General features: G+C 48.9%; 1 protein-coding gene across 20 annotated transcripts in view; it reads left to right on the forward strand.

Annotated features, from left to right (window-relative positions):
* NOL8 (nucleolar protein 8) overlaps window positions 1–18,175 on the forward strand; it is a 1,066,580-nt gene that overhangs the window by 933,167 nt on the left and 115,238 nt on the right. For all 20 annotated transcript variants that reach the window (XM_069643873.1, XM_069643874.1, XM_069643889.1 and 17 more), the window contains one exon: window positions 5,889–5,971. In XM_069643873.1, the coding sequence (XP_069499974.1) occupies window positions 5,889–5,971 (83 nt within the window). The remainder of the gene's footprint in view (window positions 1–5,888; window positions 5,972–18,175) is intronic.

An 18,175-nucleotide genomic window follows, 5' to 3' on the forward strand; every position in this document is an offset into this window, starting at 1 on the left:
GGTGACCAACCCCACGTTCCTTCCAAAAATACAAAAAAGGTAGCAGACGCCCCTCTCTCGAAAGAACACGGCATGATCAGCTGTTCAGTGGTTATTGACCACTTTGAGAGTTTGCAGCCATCTGCTTTTTGCTCACTGTACTTTTCACAGATGGGAAATATCCATTTGCATATCAGTCTTTGTCCTACCCACATGGGACAGTCCAGCACCGAAATGCTATAGCAATTCCTTTCTGAACAAGAGTACCAACATCAACCCCATACACATGTTTCAGCCTTGTTGGGCCTCAGTGAGGTGAAGCTGGGCCTCTCTGAGCACATATCCTCTATGCATTCCATCCAATTCCTGTCATCCCACTCGTCCTCAGGAGATTGAGGGTGTTTGTGTCAACCGTCATTTCGATCGCTCCGGACGAGAGAGAGAGAGAGAGAGATCTTCCCTTTGCCTCATCTACCCAAGATGGAGCAGCTTTGTTGGCTTTGTCAGTGTTCAGAAGTGCAGGGCTGTTAACAAACAGACCCTGCCCGGATTGATTATCTGCTTATCTGAATGATATGACTTACAAACAAGCACCTGCAGGTTTTAGGATGCATTACACCATGGGGCCTGTTGGCTACCTATGCTTTCCAGACGGGTGTTCCTGTGGTTGGCGCCTGTCCAACAGCTATAAAGATTTTGATGCATAGCTCGCCCAGCGTTCTTATCGAAGTTCCTTTTCTGATCAGGGTATCCTTTTGCACTGCTCCAGATTTTCCTGTTGTATGCAACGGCCACTTGCTCTCCTCCTGCCTGCAGGTTCTGTACTGCTTTGGAAGTGTTTCTAAGATGAGGAATCTGTGGGTAAAAGGAATGGATTAGAAGAGCAAATTGCTAAAATATTCGTATGCATTTAATTAAATAATGGATTAGTCCATCATTACCATATTACTAGTCATCCTCTCACCTACCATACATTACAAAATACTCAGAACCTGTGGCAGTTCCGCAGTTAAAGTCCTGGATCATCTGAGCAGATCACGGGGCACGCTCCATGTATACCACCCATGACATATCGGGAGTCATAGGCGCCAATGATGTTGAGTAAAACTGACCTGCAGCTTCAGTGCATCTCCTCATGGCTGAAATAAATACAGATATCAAACTTGCGTATGGAGGATATTGCTAATGTGAAGAACCTGTAGGAGAAAGGACTAATCCAAAAGAAAGAACGTTCCTGAAAGTAAGTAAATTGGCCTTCCGTAAGAATCATCTTGGTTCCCATCTTATTATTAGTTTACTATGTGCATATTCTGACGGTCAATTTCAAATGGATTGTGTCCTGCCACGTATTCCTCATTTTATGATGAATATCTCTCCAGTTTTGCTGCTTCGGAATGTTATTTCGACAGAGGGCGCTGTATGCAGTTTCGTCCAGTCGATGTCCCTCAAGGGCCTCCGTTCAACGGTCAACGTCATCATCAGTATAATTAGCACATGCAGCGCCTGTTGGTTTCAGTTCCGTTTTTCCAAGCTAATGCTTCAACTGAATCACGGCGCGCTTCAGTGAAAGATTTTCGTTAGAAAATGTCTTCTTCTTCACCTCGATCGAGTCTGGTTTCAAAAAGGGCCAGGACTGCGTGTCGAAAATGCCAATCACCGACCCCCTCCAGGGAGCGTAGAGATAAACTGGCGGTGGGGAGTTTAGCGTCAAAGTCACCTTCGAAGAGGGAGAAGACGACCGATGAGTCGAGGGATTCTTCCAGATGTAAAAAATCAAGAACGTCCTGATCGAGGAGTCGTTCGCGCCACTCTTTGTCTTCCTCTAAGAAAAGACGCCATAGGTCACCTTCGACCTCCAGCGATTCCTCATCAGAGGTAATCGGGTGTCCTACGAAATCTGATTCCCCTGCTAAGTGGGACGAATGTCGTAGTGAGATGATGCGAATATTCAAGAATGCGGCCTAGTCTCCCTCGAATGAAAAGCAAAAAAGCCATGAGTCTCCGCTATTTGGCAGACCCCGGAAACTATAGCTACAGGAAATAATAATTTATCAAGGAAGTACAGACCTTCGAGAAGTGACCCGGACTATCTTACCAAGCATCCCACACCTTAACACTTGGTGGTTCAGGCGGCTTCTTTTACCAGGCAGTCAGCTTGCCCATCCATCCCTCCTGACAGGGATGACAAGAGAGTGGCTGCCTGGGCATGAAAGATTTACACTGCGGGTAGTAGGCCTTTGAAATCCACTAATGTGACTTGCACATTGTCTAGATTTACGTTTACCCTGTGGGACTGTGTTGCTATGGCACCTGATCACATCCCGGAAGGTGAAGAAAGTGACGGCTTCCTGGCAGTCATTAAGGATCGTAAGGAGGCAATGAGTGAATGTCTCCAGTCATCTTCTTGGAGAGGTAAGTCTTTTCGATTCTGCTCCTCAATTGGAAGAGGACAAGCCGGTCGAAGGGGTCAGAGAAGATTCCCTTGTGGTGGACGAGGGTGAGGTGCTTAGTCAGCCCAAGCAGCAGCAACTTTACCCTCAGCCGCTGCTTCAGCAGCCTCTTAACCACTCTGAAGCCTTGACCCACAAGACCCCGGTGGGAGGCAGACTTTCTCAGTATCTGAACGAATGTCGGGGCATTACCTCAGATGCTTGGGCATTGGAAACTGTGGCCCAAGGTCACTGCCTTCCTTTTCAAAAAAGGCCTTAGGATCATACACCGGGATACAACTCTGTCAAAATTCCAGATCCGCTCCTTGTGCAGGAAATCTTGACCCTGCTAGAGAAAGGTGCAATAGAAACTATACCTGTAGAGGAGAAGAACAAGGGTTGGTACTGCCCGTATTTTCTAATCCCCAAGGACAGAGGAATGAGACCCATCTTATACTTAAGAAACTTCAGGAAGGACAAGTTCAAGATGATTACCCTTTCTCAGATCCTTCAGGCTCTCCAACTCCAGGACTGGTTGGTATCATTGGCCTACTTTCATGTGCCAATCCAACTCGAGCACAGAACGTACCCGAGGTTCACAGTTGGCGGTTCTCATCATCAATTTCGGATTCTGCCATTCAGACTGACCTCTGCCCAAAGGTGTTCACCAAGTTTATGGCGGTGGTGGCAGCGAGTCTCAGGAGAGGGGGGGGGATTCACATCTGCCCCTACCTGATCGATTGGCTGATCAGGGCTCGGTCACCCTAACAAGCCCAGGAACATCTCAGTGTAACCTGCCACTCGCTCCACAGACTGGGCTTCTCCCTCAATTTCAAGAAGTCCCACATGATACCATCCCAAAGACTCCAATTTATTGGAGCAGTCCTGGATACTTCCTCTGGAAAGCCTTGCCACCCGAGGTGAGAGCCCAACACATTCTGCAGATGGTTATCAAATTCCAGAATGCCCAGCATCTTCTGGCCTTCGATTTTCTGAGGTTGGTCGGTCTCACGGCATCCTGCATTTTCCTGGTGGCGGAGGCCCGCCTGCGAATTAGTTCCCTGCAATGGGCTCTCAGGACTCAGTGGTCCCAGTTCTCAGGCAAGATGTTGGTCCACCTGCAGGTTCTGGGCAGAGATGGTCAGGACCTTCTGTGTTGGTATTGCATAGACAACATTCTCCAGGGAGAATCATTTTGGCAACCATGGCCGGAGATAACGGTAGTGACGGACGCCTCTCTCACGGGATGGGGAGCCTACACCAACGATCTGACAATCAGCGGTCGTTGCTCTCCATTGGAGTCCAAACTATCTATCAACCTTTTGGAGCTGAAGGCGATCAGACTAGCGCTGAAAGCCTTTCGTCCCTCTTTACAGGGAAAGAATGTCCTGATAATGACGGACAACACAGTGGCCATGTACTACCTCCACAAGAGAGGTGGTGTAGGGTCACTACCACTGTGCAGAGAGGCAATTCAGCTCTTGTTCTGGGCAATAGAATAAGGAACCTGTCAGCAGTTCACGTAGCCGGAGAGCAGAACACGGCCGCAGACGCTCTGAGCAGGCAGAGCACCATCTCCCACGAGTGGGAACTAGCTCAGGAAGCCCTTCAAGAGATCTTCACCCTTTGGGGAACCCCTCAAGTGGATCTGTTTGCGACCAATATCAACCGGAAGTGCGAACAGTACTGCTCCAGGGAATTTCCCCCAAGAGGAGCTCTAGGAGACGCGTTCATGGTGGACTGGGCCTTTCCACTCCTGTATGTATTTCCTCCAGTCCCCGTCATTCCTCAGGTAATCAGGATGTTGAGAAAGTTTGGGAAATCCATGATCCTAATTGCTCCGGATTGGGCAAGGAGGACGTGGTAACCGGACCTTCTGGACATGTCCATCTGCCCTCATACGTCTTCCACAAAGAGAGGATCTTCTCTCACAAGAGAAAGGTTGGGTTCTCCATCCAGAGGTCAAGACACTCAGCCGTCACGCATGGTTTCTGAAAGGCTGAGATAAAAGGATTGGGACCTCCCGGATGACATAATGGAGATTTTGCTTTCGGCCAGAAGGCCAGCAACTAAATCTTTGTACCGTTGTCGTTGGAACAAGTTCAGCAACTGGTGCAGGGATAAAAAGGTTGATCCATTTCTATGTGACACACCTATGGTCCAGATTTGAACCATTAAGGGTAATCTAGCAGCGCTTTCCATTTTTAAGCACTCCTCAGAGGAGGATTCACATTTTAAGATCCCTCTGATGGTCCAATTCTTGAAAGGCCTTCCTAATGTATACTCACCAGTTCCATTCAATGTACCTGTATGGGATCTCAATTTTGTGTTAAAGTTTTTGACATTTATTCCCTTTGAGCCTTTACACTCATGTCCTTTAAGACTCTTGACATTAAAAACCATTTTGCTTATCACAATAACGTCAGACCACAGGGTAAGCGCGTTGCAGGCTCTTTCTTGCAAACCTCCTCCTACAGTATTCCATAAAGACAAAGTTACTCGGTGTAAAAACTTCTTTTTTACCGAAGGTAGTCTCCGACTTCCATTTGTCAAAGAAAATTACTTTGCCAACATTCTACCCACTTCCTCATCCAGGAAAGGAGGAGGAGAGGCTACATAGACTGGACCCAAAAAGGGCTCTCGGTTTTTAAATATCCAGAATGGCTAAGCAATTTTTGACGGAACTTGTCACGTGTTTTTGAGTACATTAAAAAGCATGTACAGAAACAACCTTTGACTGATGTGTCTACATTCTCTACTTACTCGCGCATAACCGATGCTAAGACAAACCGTACAGAAAGTGGATAATCACAAACTACCAGCGCCAACTAACAACAAGGCTCGTCACCTCACCCAGTACGTAATACAAACATAAGCAGTAAAGAATCTGAAGTACTTTTACGTTTTATATCACATTTCACTTGCAACACCAAGCTAAACATGATTGTCCACAGCCCCTGGTTTTTAATGAATTTAAAAAACAGTGCCATCTATTGATCAAAGATGTTTTCACATTTACAATATCATTTTTAACTTAATATATCCAACATAAGTACACACTTAATAGACCTTTTCCCACCTTGGAAGGCCCACAAACCAATAAGGAGTACTGCAAGCCACCAAAGGTGAGCTATCACCCATATCGTGTGTGAGGAACATTAGATGGTAAATTCTAATTTCCCCTTGTTTTATCTAGCATGTCATTGCAGGTAAACAATACCTTAATCGAACTCATCTGTAGGTACCACTAGCTATAACACTCAGAAAATGTTATATTAACACTATCTATGGTGTCTATTAGCTGCCTTTGAGGAACAAGAAATGCTGCTTTCGCCCTTTTATTGAGCCAACAGTACTACTTTTACTTAATTGCAAGAGTGCGTGCCCATTAATTTACATGTCAAATATGCCTTGGGAAAATGCAGTTACACATTAACCTCAGTTTGACCTAAACTTGTTCGTAATTTTACTTCTTTTCAGCGGGTCCTACAATGTTTTGGCGGTCATCCTCCCTCGATCTAGACAAGGATACTTGGGAAGAAAGGCGTGCATTCTTACTTGAGGTCGGTAAACGGAGAATCTATCTGCACTAGTCACATATCGGAATTAGTTTTTCTTTGTTTCAAATGGTGGTTCTATTTATCTTGACCACAAACTGTTTAAAAATGTGGAGGTATGTTGTTTGTTCATAGTCAATGTTTTGAATTATTTTAAGAGTGTATTTGGTAATTTATTGGTCTGTGTTCAGTTTTTAATGGAAGATCATCATGCAAGCAAACCTTTCAACAAATTAATATATCTCTAACACAGCAATGGGATGGTAGGTACATCGTCTATTGATTCAAGGTACTTTAGTTAATACGAAGCATACTCAAACATATCACTTCAAAATAGACAACATGCAAGATGAGGTAAAAAAAAAATGATGAAAGCTAAAGAAAAATAGGGTGACAGCTAACACAAACATGAATCCCAACCCCACCAATGCCAGCAGTTTAGAAACCCAGGAAATAATTGTACAATTGATGAGGTCCAGACGCGGTGCTTGGCGCCTGGGATCCGTTGCTTCCTGCTTCTTGGCCATGCCCCCTGGGCTTTTCATGGAGGGACCAGCCCCGCAGCTGCAATGCCCGCAGCGGGGCAAGAATACTGTGTTTGGCGCCGCATGATGTTTGGCAAGGCTGGGGGGACCCCCAGGTCCATGCATAGTAGCCCCGAAGTCGATCTGGCATTGGGCTCCAGGACAGTTGTGGCCACGATGAACTGTGGCGGTGTGGTGGTAACGTGCGGCTGTAATGTGCTGCAAGGAACTCAGCTGAACATCTTCGCATAGGTCTAGGACCAAGCAAAAGCGAAGGTGAGAACAAGCTGGGTCTGGGATTGGGACTGGGTAATTGACTGTGACTGCTCTGGAAAACTGCCACACTGTATTGACCCCTTCGGAGGTCCCGGAGTACTCGCCTACCTCCCACAGACCCCCCACTTCTATCTGTACCCAGTTTGACATTCAATCTCCCACCCAAACAAACCCAGGAAACAAGTCTCAGCGCAAGGTTCTAGCAGTCCAGGGAAGACAGGGGACTCGCACAACAAGTCAGGGCAGGGATTGCAACTTTGACATTGACTTTGCTCCAGAGGGGGAAAATGGGGGTCAAACCAACAAATCCAGCATCTCCAATAATTGTGTTGTGTACTTGTACATCTGTGCAGCCCTCTAGCTTTGCATCTGTGCCTCCATTGTTAAAAATCATTGTTGGTTGTGTGTACTTGTACATCTGTGCACCCTTTTGCTTTGAATCTGTGCCTCTGTTTTTAAAAATCGGTTTGGTGGTCTGTACGTGTACATCTGTGCACCTCTTGTCTCTTGGAACTCTATTCCTTTTTGGATTGCATTTATGCCTTGTGACTACTTCTGCTAGGCCACCTGGTGAGTCTAGCTAGATATGTGCTGTGCATCCACTCTTATTTCATTCCTCGACTAACCTCTGCTGCCCCTATGGCTCTGTCCATCTCACCCATCTTCTCTAACTGCTATACTATCACATATGCCCTCTCTCTCACAAAGTCTGGTAGGATCAAGCACAAAAAAGACATCTTGAGTGCAAACCCTAGTCTTCCCATCGCAGACACTGATGTCAGAGCTTTCTCCAGAGAGGTTTACACTGATAACCTCTTCACTGTCCCCTCTCCAGACCTATGGACCACCCCCCCCATCTCATTGCCACTCTTTCTCCTTCCACACGCTCTACAATTAACGGTGGCACCAAGTGGGAAGTCCTCTTGGCCGGCTACTCATCTTCACATTGCTTCATTAATGTCCACAACCCAACCTCCTTCTCTTTGACCGGATATTGCCTTCTCTCATTAACTTCCTTCCTTCTCCTGCATCTCCCCCTTTTACCCTTTCTCTCCCCCTCCACAGACTGGTGTGCCACACCCTTGTACCCACCTCAAAAAAAAATGTCAAAGGTGGAAACCTCCTCCATCTGGCAACTCCCGCTCAGTCAACAAACATTCCACTGACATCTGCCTACTTCATATTTTTTTTTTTTAATCAAACATTTTATTGAATTTTCATACAAGGTTAAATAAACATTACAACAACTATAAGAAGCTCTCCAAACACAACATTCACAACTAACCACAAAGAGAGGGAAAAGAAGGGGTTTTGTAAAACAAGAGCAAACATCTATGGCGTGTATCGGCACAACAGTCTCTGCACAGTTGACACGTATTCACAGACTCGGGTCATCCGGTAGGGGAGGGACACGTTATCGATAGTCCTCCCATTTCTGCCAGATCCTCTTTGCTTTTTCAGGGCAGCCTCTCGCAGCATAAACTCTACACTCCATTGCAATGCAAAAGTCTATATCCGTGGCCCATTGTTCGAGGGTAGGTGCCACCTCCGAGCCCCATAATTGAGCTATGTTCCTCTTCGTTATTGCTGTGGCAGTTGACATGAATAGTTTTTCGTATCTCGTCAGTTCAATTTCGTCCTCTATCCTCAGCAACAAAAACTTTGGTTCCTTGGGGACTGTTTTAGGTAGAATTTTTGGACAGTTCATTGCAACATGCTTGCCAGTAGTGTTGAATATGCTCGCACTCCCATAGAATATGGAGGAAGGTACCGTCTTCACGTTTACAGCGCAAACAGTTTGAGTCCGATATCCTGCCCCAGCGGAAGAGTGTCACTCTTGGGTAGTAAACTTGGTGGAGGATTTAAAGCTGTGCGAGTCTAAATCTAGATGAGATCGCTATCTCCCGGGGGTACATTAGAGCGGTTATCCACTCCTCCGCCTGGATCATCCCCAACACTCGTTCCCATTTGGCATTTAGACTTGCCAGTTCAATTGTGGCGAAAGAGGTGATGGCGTTATACATGACAGAGTATGTTTGATTATGTTTGATTCGTTGGGAAACTACATTGCGTTCCATCGGTGTGTATTCAGGCCTATCGCACATGGCGAGAATGTGGGTTAACAGCGCGTGGTTTAACTGTGTATAGTGGTATTGTTCTGTGGCAGGGAGGGAGAAGCGGGACACCAAGGTGTCGAATGGAATAACGTCTCTCTCTCGTATCACATCTCCAATTTTTGCTATCCCATGCAGTGTCCAATTGGGCCATCTGGGGAGTTTGCTCACATCGGGGAGGTTCCTGTTGTTCCACATCGGTTGTATGGGTGTTAGTTTGTTCCCCCAACCCATATATTTGTGTGTTTCTGCCCAAACTCTTGGTATGTGTGTTTGCATGGTTGGAGGGGTCGCTCGGCCCACCTCTCGGTATAAGTGTTCATGGGGTGGTTTGGTGGAGTCGCTTGTGATTATCGCTCTGGTATGTGGTAATGTTGTGTCCCCAAGCAACATGTCATTCACAATCGCCATTTGGCTAGCCCAATGGGATGTTTGTAGTCTGGGGAGGCCTATACCACCCTCCCATATCGATCTTTGGAGCGTGGCAAGTGCTATGCGTGGGTGTCCTCCACTCCATAGCAGTTTTCAAAGGATACAGTCAATTTTGTGGAATTCGCACCATGGGACATGTAGTGGGGCATTTTGCAATATATACAAGAAGCGCAGGAGAGCCATCATTTTGAAAAGGGCTGCTCTGCCAAGTAGGGTTAATGGTAGGGAGGCCCAGTGTTGGACGTCTTCAGCGAACCGTGTTATGATCGGGTACAGGTTTGTGGGTGTATATTCCCTAAGGTCTTTTGTAATTTGTATACCCAGGTATCTGAATTGTGTCAGTTCAATATGGTAAGGGCAGTTTGTTGGTATTGTTTTGTTCACCTCACCCAGTGGGAATAGTATGGACTTAGTCCAGTTAAGACGTAGTCCGCTAAAGGAACCGTATCTTTCTAACAAGCGTGTCACTACGGCACAGGAGTTAATCGGGTCTTTTAAATATATCAGCAGGTCGTCTGTATATAATGACTCTATTTTCCCAGTCATCTGCCCAGTGAAAGCCACTCCACGTCTCCGTGGTACGCAGCAGTACTGCGAGGGGTTCAGTCGCTAGGGCAAAGATCATTGCCGACAAGGGGCAGCCCTGGTCTGGTTCCTCTGCCTAGTACAAAGGGGTCTGAATTCCAACCGTTCACCCTCACTGTGGCCCTTGGAAGTCTGTAAAGGAGTTTGACCCAGTTCGTGAAGTGAGGTCCAAAGCCCATACGGTGCATTATTTTCCAAATCGCCTCCCAATAGACTGAGTCAAATGCTTTTTCGCAGTCAACGGCTAATAGGGCGAGGGGGCTCTGGAGGGTGCCTCTTCTCTCCAGGGCCGAGTGTAGTCTATGGATATTCATGCGGGTTGATCTTTGTGGCATGAAGCCGCATTGATCTGGATGAATTAGAGACGGGATGACCTGTTGTAATCGGTCAGCTAGTACCTTCGCAAGGATCTTGGTTTCTCTGTTTGAGAGAGATGGGTCTGTAGGAGGTACATTTGTCGGGGGGTTTTCCTGCTTTGGGAATCACTATTATGGTGGCTTCTCTAAGGTCGGGGGCTAGAGAGCCCTGGTCACGGGCACTTTGGTACATGGGTAATATATGTGGGGCTAGCTCCCCTGGGCCTAGCTCCCCTGGGCCTATCTTCTTCCACAGTTCCACAGGCAAGCCGTTTGGGCCTGGAGTCTTCCCTGATTGAAGCCCCAACATAGCTGCCACGATTTCTTCTTCTGAGATCTCTTTTTCAAGGAGTTCCCGTTCTTCGTTGTTCAGGGTGGGGAGAGTGACTTCCGCTAGAATCGTATTCTCTGCAGGGGAGGTCAGCGTAGAAGGTGGCAAAGCCACCCGCCTACTTCCTGATCTCTTAGCAGAGGGTCAGAGTCTTCCGGGCTGAGCCGTCTAACTTGACTGTGCCCCTCGTCCCTGCGCTTCAACCAGGCGAGCATCTTGCTGGCCTTGTCACCGGTCTCATAGACCCTAGCGCGCATTGCTCTGTGTGCTTGTCTCGCATTATCTAGGGCTATATTTTGGAGATGCTTCTGAGCGAGCAAGAGTGCCGGTTGTGTTTCGGGCCAGTCTTGCGACAGATGGTTCTCTTCCGCATGTTTTACCTGTCTATCGGCCTCATGTAGCTTAGCAAGGTGTGCCTTTTTATGGGCAGTGGTCCAGGAGATGATTTCTCCTCTCAACACTGACTTGTATGCTTCCCGTAGCACTCCTGGGTCTTCTACCGTTCCTGTTTGTTCCAAAGTAGGATTTCGTGGCTGTCGGGGGGGTGGGGGGGGGAGTCGGTCTGGAGGTAAGGAGATTGAATGACAGGGGGAGTGATCCGAGATTCCCCTAGGGAGTAGGCATGCCCTGCTAGCCTTGTGTATGTCCACCAGAGGGAGAAAAAAGAAAAATGTAGTCTAATTTCGAAAGCGAGGCATGTGCTCCAGAGTGGAAGGAGTACTCCCTGCTATCGGGGTACAGCTCTCTCCAAACATCCCGTAGGCCCAAGGCATTGGCAAAGGTGGCCAGCTTGGTGCGTATGCTGGGGTTTCTGCCTCGCACGTGTGTGCGGTCCATTTCTATGTCCATGACCTTGTTAAAGTCACCTCCCATAATCATGATGTCAGATGTGTCCCCGGTGATCAGGGGTGAGATATCAGTGAGCAATGGGGTTAGCAGAGTCGGTGGCGCGTAGATTGCCAGCATTACAATGGATTGTTCCCATAGTGTCCCCGTGATGTATACATATCTGCCAACGCTGGATAATTGGAACGTGAGTGTTTTGTGTATTAATATGAGCATTCCCCTTGAGCCCCTAGTGAAGCCGGCGTGTATTGCAGTTCGATAATTTGTGCGCTTAAAGAGATTGCATTCTGTGCCCGATAAGTGCATTTCGGTTAGGAATACTGCATCTGGCTTGCGTCTGTTTAGGAATTGCGTGACCAAACGTCTCTTTATACCGGTACCTAGCCCGTTGACATTCCATATCATGAACTGGAGCGTTCTAGTGGTGTTGCTACGTGAGGCCATGACAACTTGGGGTGGGAATGTCACACATAACATGCACCATGAGTGACTCATGCCATCTGGCTACTGCTGTCGACTGTGCAAACATGAAGGAGCAGGGGTTCGCTTACGGGAAACGTTATCCCCAGGGGGGCCATGTTTGTGTTGTGTGTTTTCCCCCCCTTGAGGGGTTGTGCCTTGCTCGATAGACCCATAAGTAACAGAACTAAAAAAGAAAACGCAACACTCCACCCAACTTGAAGTATCTGTCGGCCGAACAACATTTAGCAGCTGTCAAATTGACAACTTGCTCACTCTAAAACATAAACTCACAATAAACTGGAACGTCTAAGTGTCTGGAGGGGGGGGGGCTTTCCCTATCCCCTGGACCGCTCAAACTTACGTGGGGCACAGAATTGCGTGATGTGACTTTTGTTGAGCCAACAGAATGTTATAAATTTGTTCCTGTCAGATTAGGATAGTACCTTTTTCTGTTTTGTGCCTTCAGCGTTCTTCAACCGGCTGCGGCGGTGGGTCCGGATCTTGTTCTATTGGTGGCAGGGCGGGCAACCCCGCTCGGGCGGCCGTCTGGACCTCTGGTTGTTTCTCAATCTCGCTACCCCCAGTCGCCTTCAATGTGGTGTTCTGCCCATCTCCATGCGTCCTTTGGATCTGTAAAATGTACCGTGGTGCCTTGGTGGTATATTTTAAGCTGCGCTGGGTAGAGGAGGCCATATTTCACGTTCTTGGTTTGGAGGTGTTTCTTGAGTTGGTCAAAGGATTGACGTGCCCTCTGGACCTCCCTAGTGTAGTCCGGAAAGAAGGCGATGTGAGAACCGTTGTGTGCGATTGTTCCCTTCGTGCGGGCCATTTGCAGTAATGCGTCACGATCCCTGTAATTCAACAGTTTTGCAATCACCATACGCGGTGGTAAGCCTGGTGTAGATGGTCCAGATGGCATGCGGTGGGCCCGTTCAATGGAGAAAAATGTTGAGAATGATTTGGGTTCGAACAGGTCAGAGAGCCATTGTTCTAGGAATAGTTCCATGAACGGCCCTTCTGCTTTTTTCCGGCGGGCCCAGTATGCAGACATTGTTGTGCCTAGATCGACCCTCTCCCTCAACGACTCGCTCCTCCAATGTTTTGATGTGTGACATGGCCTGGGTCATACGCTGTTCCATGTTTCGTAGCCCGTCTTCTGCTCCAGAAATGCGCTGTTCAGCTTCCCCTGTGCATGATGTCAATTTTTGCAGGTCATGCCAGAGAAGGGAGACTTCCATGCTAATTGCATCCATTTTTTGCTCCATGGATGCCCGTGACTCGGCTATTGCAGCCATGATATCTTTAAGGGATATGGAGCTTTCAGCCTCCGTCATGGTTTGCAGTTGCTCTTGGTCTGAGGAGGAGGCCGCTGGTGTTGTAGTTTATTGATCGATTCTGCTTTGGTTAACCGTTTTTCTGGCTTTATCTTTGCCCATCATGTGCTTGGCTGATACCAGTCAATGCGGAGGGTCGTTTTCACTGTGTTCAACGGGTTGTTGCTCCGATGGATGTTGCTCCACAGAAAGTGTAGGCCGCGCCCAGCTGCGGCCCACCGATCTTTACCGCGCGTTCACCAGACGGGGCTTGCCCCGTCGTGCCTCCCCGGGCCGCAGCGCCACCGGATCTCGCGGCCGTAGGCAGTCGCAGGTCTGCGTCTGTCCCACGCTGTACCGCAGGCCGCACGGGCACTACGATGTCGGTGGTGCAACTCCTTTCCGGTGTGCATATGATCAGGCACCCACCTCCAAGGCCCAGTTTGCCGTCGCCGAGAACCCACTAGTGGCGCAGATGTGTACAGGGTATCACACAGGCAGGGACAGGCAACGGCAGCACAATCACCCATGGAGGATCTTTCTTGTAGCTTTTCTCCGGTACAGTGGAGGCCGCGTCACAGGTGCCTCATGTGGCACGTCTTCCGCTCACACAGCGTCGTAGGCTCTGGACGTGGGTCGCGGCCATCTTGCTTTTCGATCGCCGACTCCGCTGCGAAACTTTCTCTGTGATTTAACTCAGTTATGTGGAAAGCTCCAGGCTTCGTTTTCAGTTCGTCTGGTCAGTAGGTGTGCGGCTCTCAGCAGGGTTATTTTTCGGCAATAAAACAACGGATAGCAGGCTGTTTGAGCAGGATTTGTGCGGCAGTCCCGGGAGCTTCAGGGACTCGCGTCCGCATCGCACCACAGCTGGCTACACCCCCATCTGCCTACTTCTTGAAGACCTGACCTCGACATTCTCGCTCTTACTGAGACATGGTTCAATGCCAGCACAGTCACTGCTTTTGACTCCCTCCTCCCTGGCAGCTTCAAAATCATCTCCAAGCCTCGACCTCACCGCACTGGGGGAAGGAGGGTTACCTTAATCTTTCCTGAGTGGGTTCCTACCTCCATCTTACCCACCCAACTCTGCTCTTCCTTTGAGAGCCTTGTTTGCAAGTTCATCATCTCTCCAGTCTCCACTGTGACCATTGCTACCATTTACCGGCCTACTGGCGCCACCACCCTTTTCCTCTCTGAATGGGCTGATTTCTGTTCTTCCTTACTTTCATCCACCTCCTCTTCCTGGGCGATTTCAACATCCAACTGGACTCCCCTGGCTCTGCATCCACTCTCTTCACTGACAACTGCACATCTTTCCCTCGCCATTCTCCCTTCTGGGCCATCCCACTTAGCTGGCCACACTCTGGACGCCCTCATACACACTGACCTCTCTCCCGCACCCCCCTCTAATCGCCCCTCTCCTGGTCAGACCATTCTCTCCTCCCCCCTTTGGCCCCCTGACGGCCCCCCCCAAAAGCCCTGCGAACCTCGTTCACTAACATCCACCGATGAAACAAATGTCAGCTGCTGCCTTCGCTCCATCTTCCTCCTTACTCTGACTCCACATCTGACTCTGCTCTCAGCAACCTACACCTGTCCATCACCAATACTCTTGACATTATTGCCCCAGTCATGAGGATCCTCATGAAACCTGCCAGCATAACACCTGGTCCGACTCTGAACTTGTGGCCCTGAAAAGAAAGTGCAGGGCAGCAGAGCAGAAGTCTTATACCTCGGGCTCATCCTGTGACAAACCGGCCTGCCACCTGCTCCAAAGGCAATACAGAGTCTCCAGCCATGCCAAGAAAAGAGCCCACATACAGTCTTGGGTTTCCTCTGCATCCAAAAACATGGCTGAACTCTTCAAGATCTGCAGGGAACTAGCCAACCCTTCCACAGTCTCCTCCTCCCCTTCTTTCTCAGGCCATCTACAACGCACTGGCCACACACTTTGCCACCAAAACCCAGGACATTCTGAACACCCTTGCTGCACCAACCCTCTCAACACCCTCCACACCATCATGAATCCCTTAGGCCCTCACCCTCCTCTTTCTTCCTTCTCCCCTGTCGCACCTCACACCTGAAGAAGTTACCAGAGTTGTCCGCTCCATGAAGGTCTCTTCTAAACAGGTTTCACCATGCTCATCCAGGACCATCAAGGATAACATTGTCTCTTACCCCAGCACTCACTGATTTCTGCAATCACTCTTTTCTCACTGGAGCTTTCCCCTCCTCCCTTAAGCACCCCCTTGTGAGCCCACTCCTGCAATAGCCTTCAGCAGACCGTACCTGCTCTGCCAACTACCGCCCTATTTCCATCACCCCCTTCCAGGGGAAGCTTCTGGAGAAGCTGGCCTTGCCCCGACTCAACTCACACACTGAACTTGGTGGTCTCCACAACCATCAATCTGGATTCTGAACATCCATGGGCACGGTAACTGCTCTTCCAAACCCCTATGAAGAACTGCTCCCATCTCTGGACTCCCCAGCTGTCCTCAACCTTCTAGATCTCTCCTCAGCCTTTGATACAGTCAACCATTCCATCCTCATACAAAGGCTCTGCGATACCCTTGGTATCTCGGAACGGCACTGGACTGGCTGACATCCTTGCTAACTGACTGCTCTTCCCAAATCGTCCTGGGCACCTTCTCCTCTCCTACTACCCTCTCCACCTGTGGTGTCCCCCAGTGCTCTACCCTCTCCCGTTGGTTCTTTAACATCTACCTAGCTCTGCTTGCACGCCTCATCTCCTCCTCCTCCAACTTCCAGTGTTATAAAGATGATGCACAGCTCTTTTTCACACTTCCTGCTGATCCTCTTGCACCTTCCATTATCCCTATCTGCCATCCAGTCCTGGTGCACCTCCAACGATCTCTGCCTCAACGGCTGTAAAACTAAGATCCTTCCCATCGGGACCCCTACTCCCTCCTTCCCTTCACTCTGGCCATCGTCCTTGGGCTCTCCCCCTGCTCCTCCTTCTGAAGCCAGAAACCTTGGAGTCCTCTTTGACTCCTCTCTCTCCTTCCTCCCTCACACTCTGGACATTGCCAAGAAGTCCCACTTTCAGCTCTTTCTTCTCAAAGGATTTTTCCCCTTTCTCACGTTCCCCCAGAGGCTCAATGTTACCCGAGCCCTGGTTCTCTCTAGGCTGGACTATTGCAATAGCCTCCTCCTGAATCTACCTTGTTCCACTCGGCGACCCCTCCAGCTAATCCAGAATAGGGCAGCAAGACTTATCCTTGGCCTTAAGCCTAGGGACAGCATCTCTCCTGCCCTAAAAAGTCTTCACTGGCTCCCTGTTGCTGCACGGATTAAATTCAAATCCCTCTGCATCATCCACAAGGCTGTCTGGACCCGTGGACCACACGGTCTTCAACTTCATCTTACTAAATACTCTCCCTCTAGACTACTACGTTCCTATGGCACCAACTATTTGTGTGTAAACCGTTTTACTAAACAGAGGGTAGGTGGTCGATCGCTTTCCTCAGCTGGCTCCCTCCTATGGAACAGCCTCCCTCTGACTCTGCACCTTGAGCAGGACTTTCTTAAATTCCGGAAGCTACTCAAGACTTTCCTCTTTACCTCCTCCTTCCCTTCTTCTCTCCTCTGCTAATCCCTTAGTTGCTGTGATTGGTGTCTGGGGCCCTTATGTACCCTTGGGGCCCCTGACCTCCCACACCCAATCATCCAAGCTCCTGTCTACCCTCAGCACTTGCTTTGGCACTCCTTCCGCCCTGGAGGTTTTCACTTACCCCGAACGTGGCTCTTGGCCATGTAGCACTCAACAACCCTAGCACTTCATCTGTGGCTCACCCATGAGCTCAGACTCCCCAGCACCTACCCCCTCTACCCTCTTTTTTTGCTGCACTTGCAAGTTCTGAATACTCATAAGGCATAGTAGGTTCGTCCTTTCATCCATTCCCTGACTGTCCTTATTAAATAGTGTTTTGTATTGTATTTCACTCCCTTGTTCCCTCCCCTTGCTCTGTGGACACTTTGAAACTGTATTTTACTTGCTGTATAGGTGCCTAACTAGCAAACAATAAATAAATAAAATATGGGAGAGGTCACCTCATTGATCCGAGAGATCCATCAATTCTTGGGGTATGGCCAAGAGTCCCTAGGAGGGGGCTATAAGCGCATTAAAGATTGTCATGAAGAAGGGGATCCAGCAACTGGGGGGGTCGCCCACTGAGCCCCCAAAAACAGACTCCGTAGTCACACAAAAATACCTCGCTAGTAATGATTGTGCCAAGGGGAAGCATGTCCAGTGACACTCTTAAAACTAAAACCATGGCCAGTGGGAATGAGCTCCCGGTCCCAACTCTGCCTCCAATTGTGTTCGAAATTTCCCAGCACTGTGATTCCTATGCTACATCTTTGGCCCCAACTGCGCCCACTCAACCTCAACATCCTCAACATCTGTTACCCGATTCATCAAGCTCAGTGACGGAGGGTTGCCTCACACTAGATGAGGGTGCTGCTACCTCAGTCCCCCTGGTCAGTGGCTCTCCCCTTAGCATCTGGGGGAAGGGTAAGACACCCAAGCCCCTCTTGTGAACACGTACCCAGCCCCTGTCCCGACACTTGCTCCTTGCCCCAACACTTATCATACACCACCTACTACCGGACCATGCTCTATGGCCCCAATGGACTTAATGAACATGAAGGTACAAGAACCACTGAGGATAAGCCTTCCCCCAGCTCCACCTGCACCCCTTGGTTTTTGCACCATGTGACATTGATGGTATTCATAACAGGACGAGCAGTCATCGCAGCACAAAACGACTAGGGAGCCCTGCAAAATCCATAATCTTCATATAATGACTTCCATACTGAAAGACCAAGGCCCGAGCCCATTGGGAACCCAACGCTCCAAGACAAAGGAAACTGGAGCATGTAGACCCCGCTTCAGAGGGAGCACAATCAAAAACTAGGGGGTCAAATAAACCCATAACCTAAACTGCCGGG

This window comes from Ambystoma mexicanum, chromosome 2p (genome assembly GCF_040938575.1).
Source record: "Ambystoma mexicanum isolate Mex_15411 chromosome 2p, UKY_AmexF1_1, whole genome shotgun sequence".
Lineage (NCBI taxonomy): Eukaryota > Metazoa > Chordata > Amphibia > Caudata > Ambystomatidae > Ambystoma > Ambystoma mexicanum.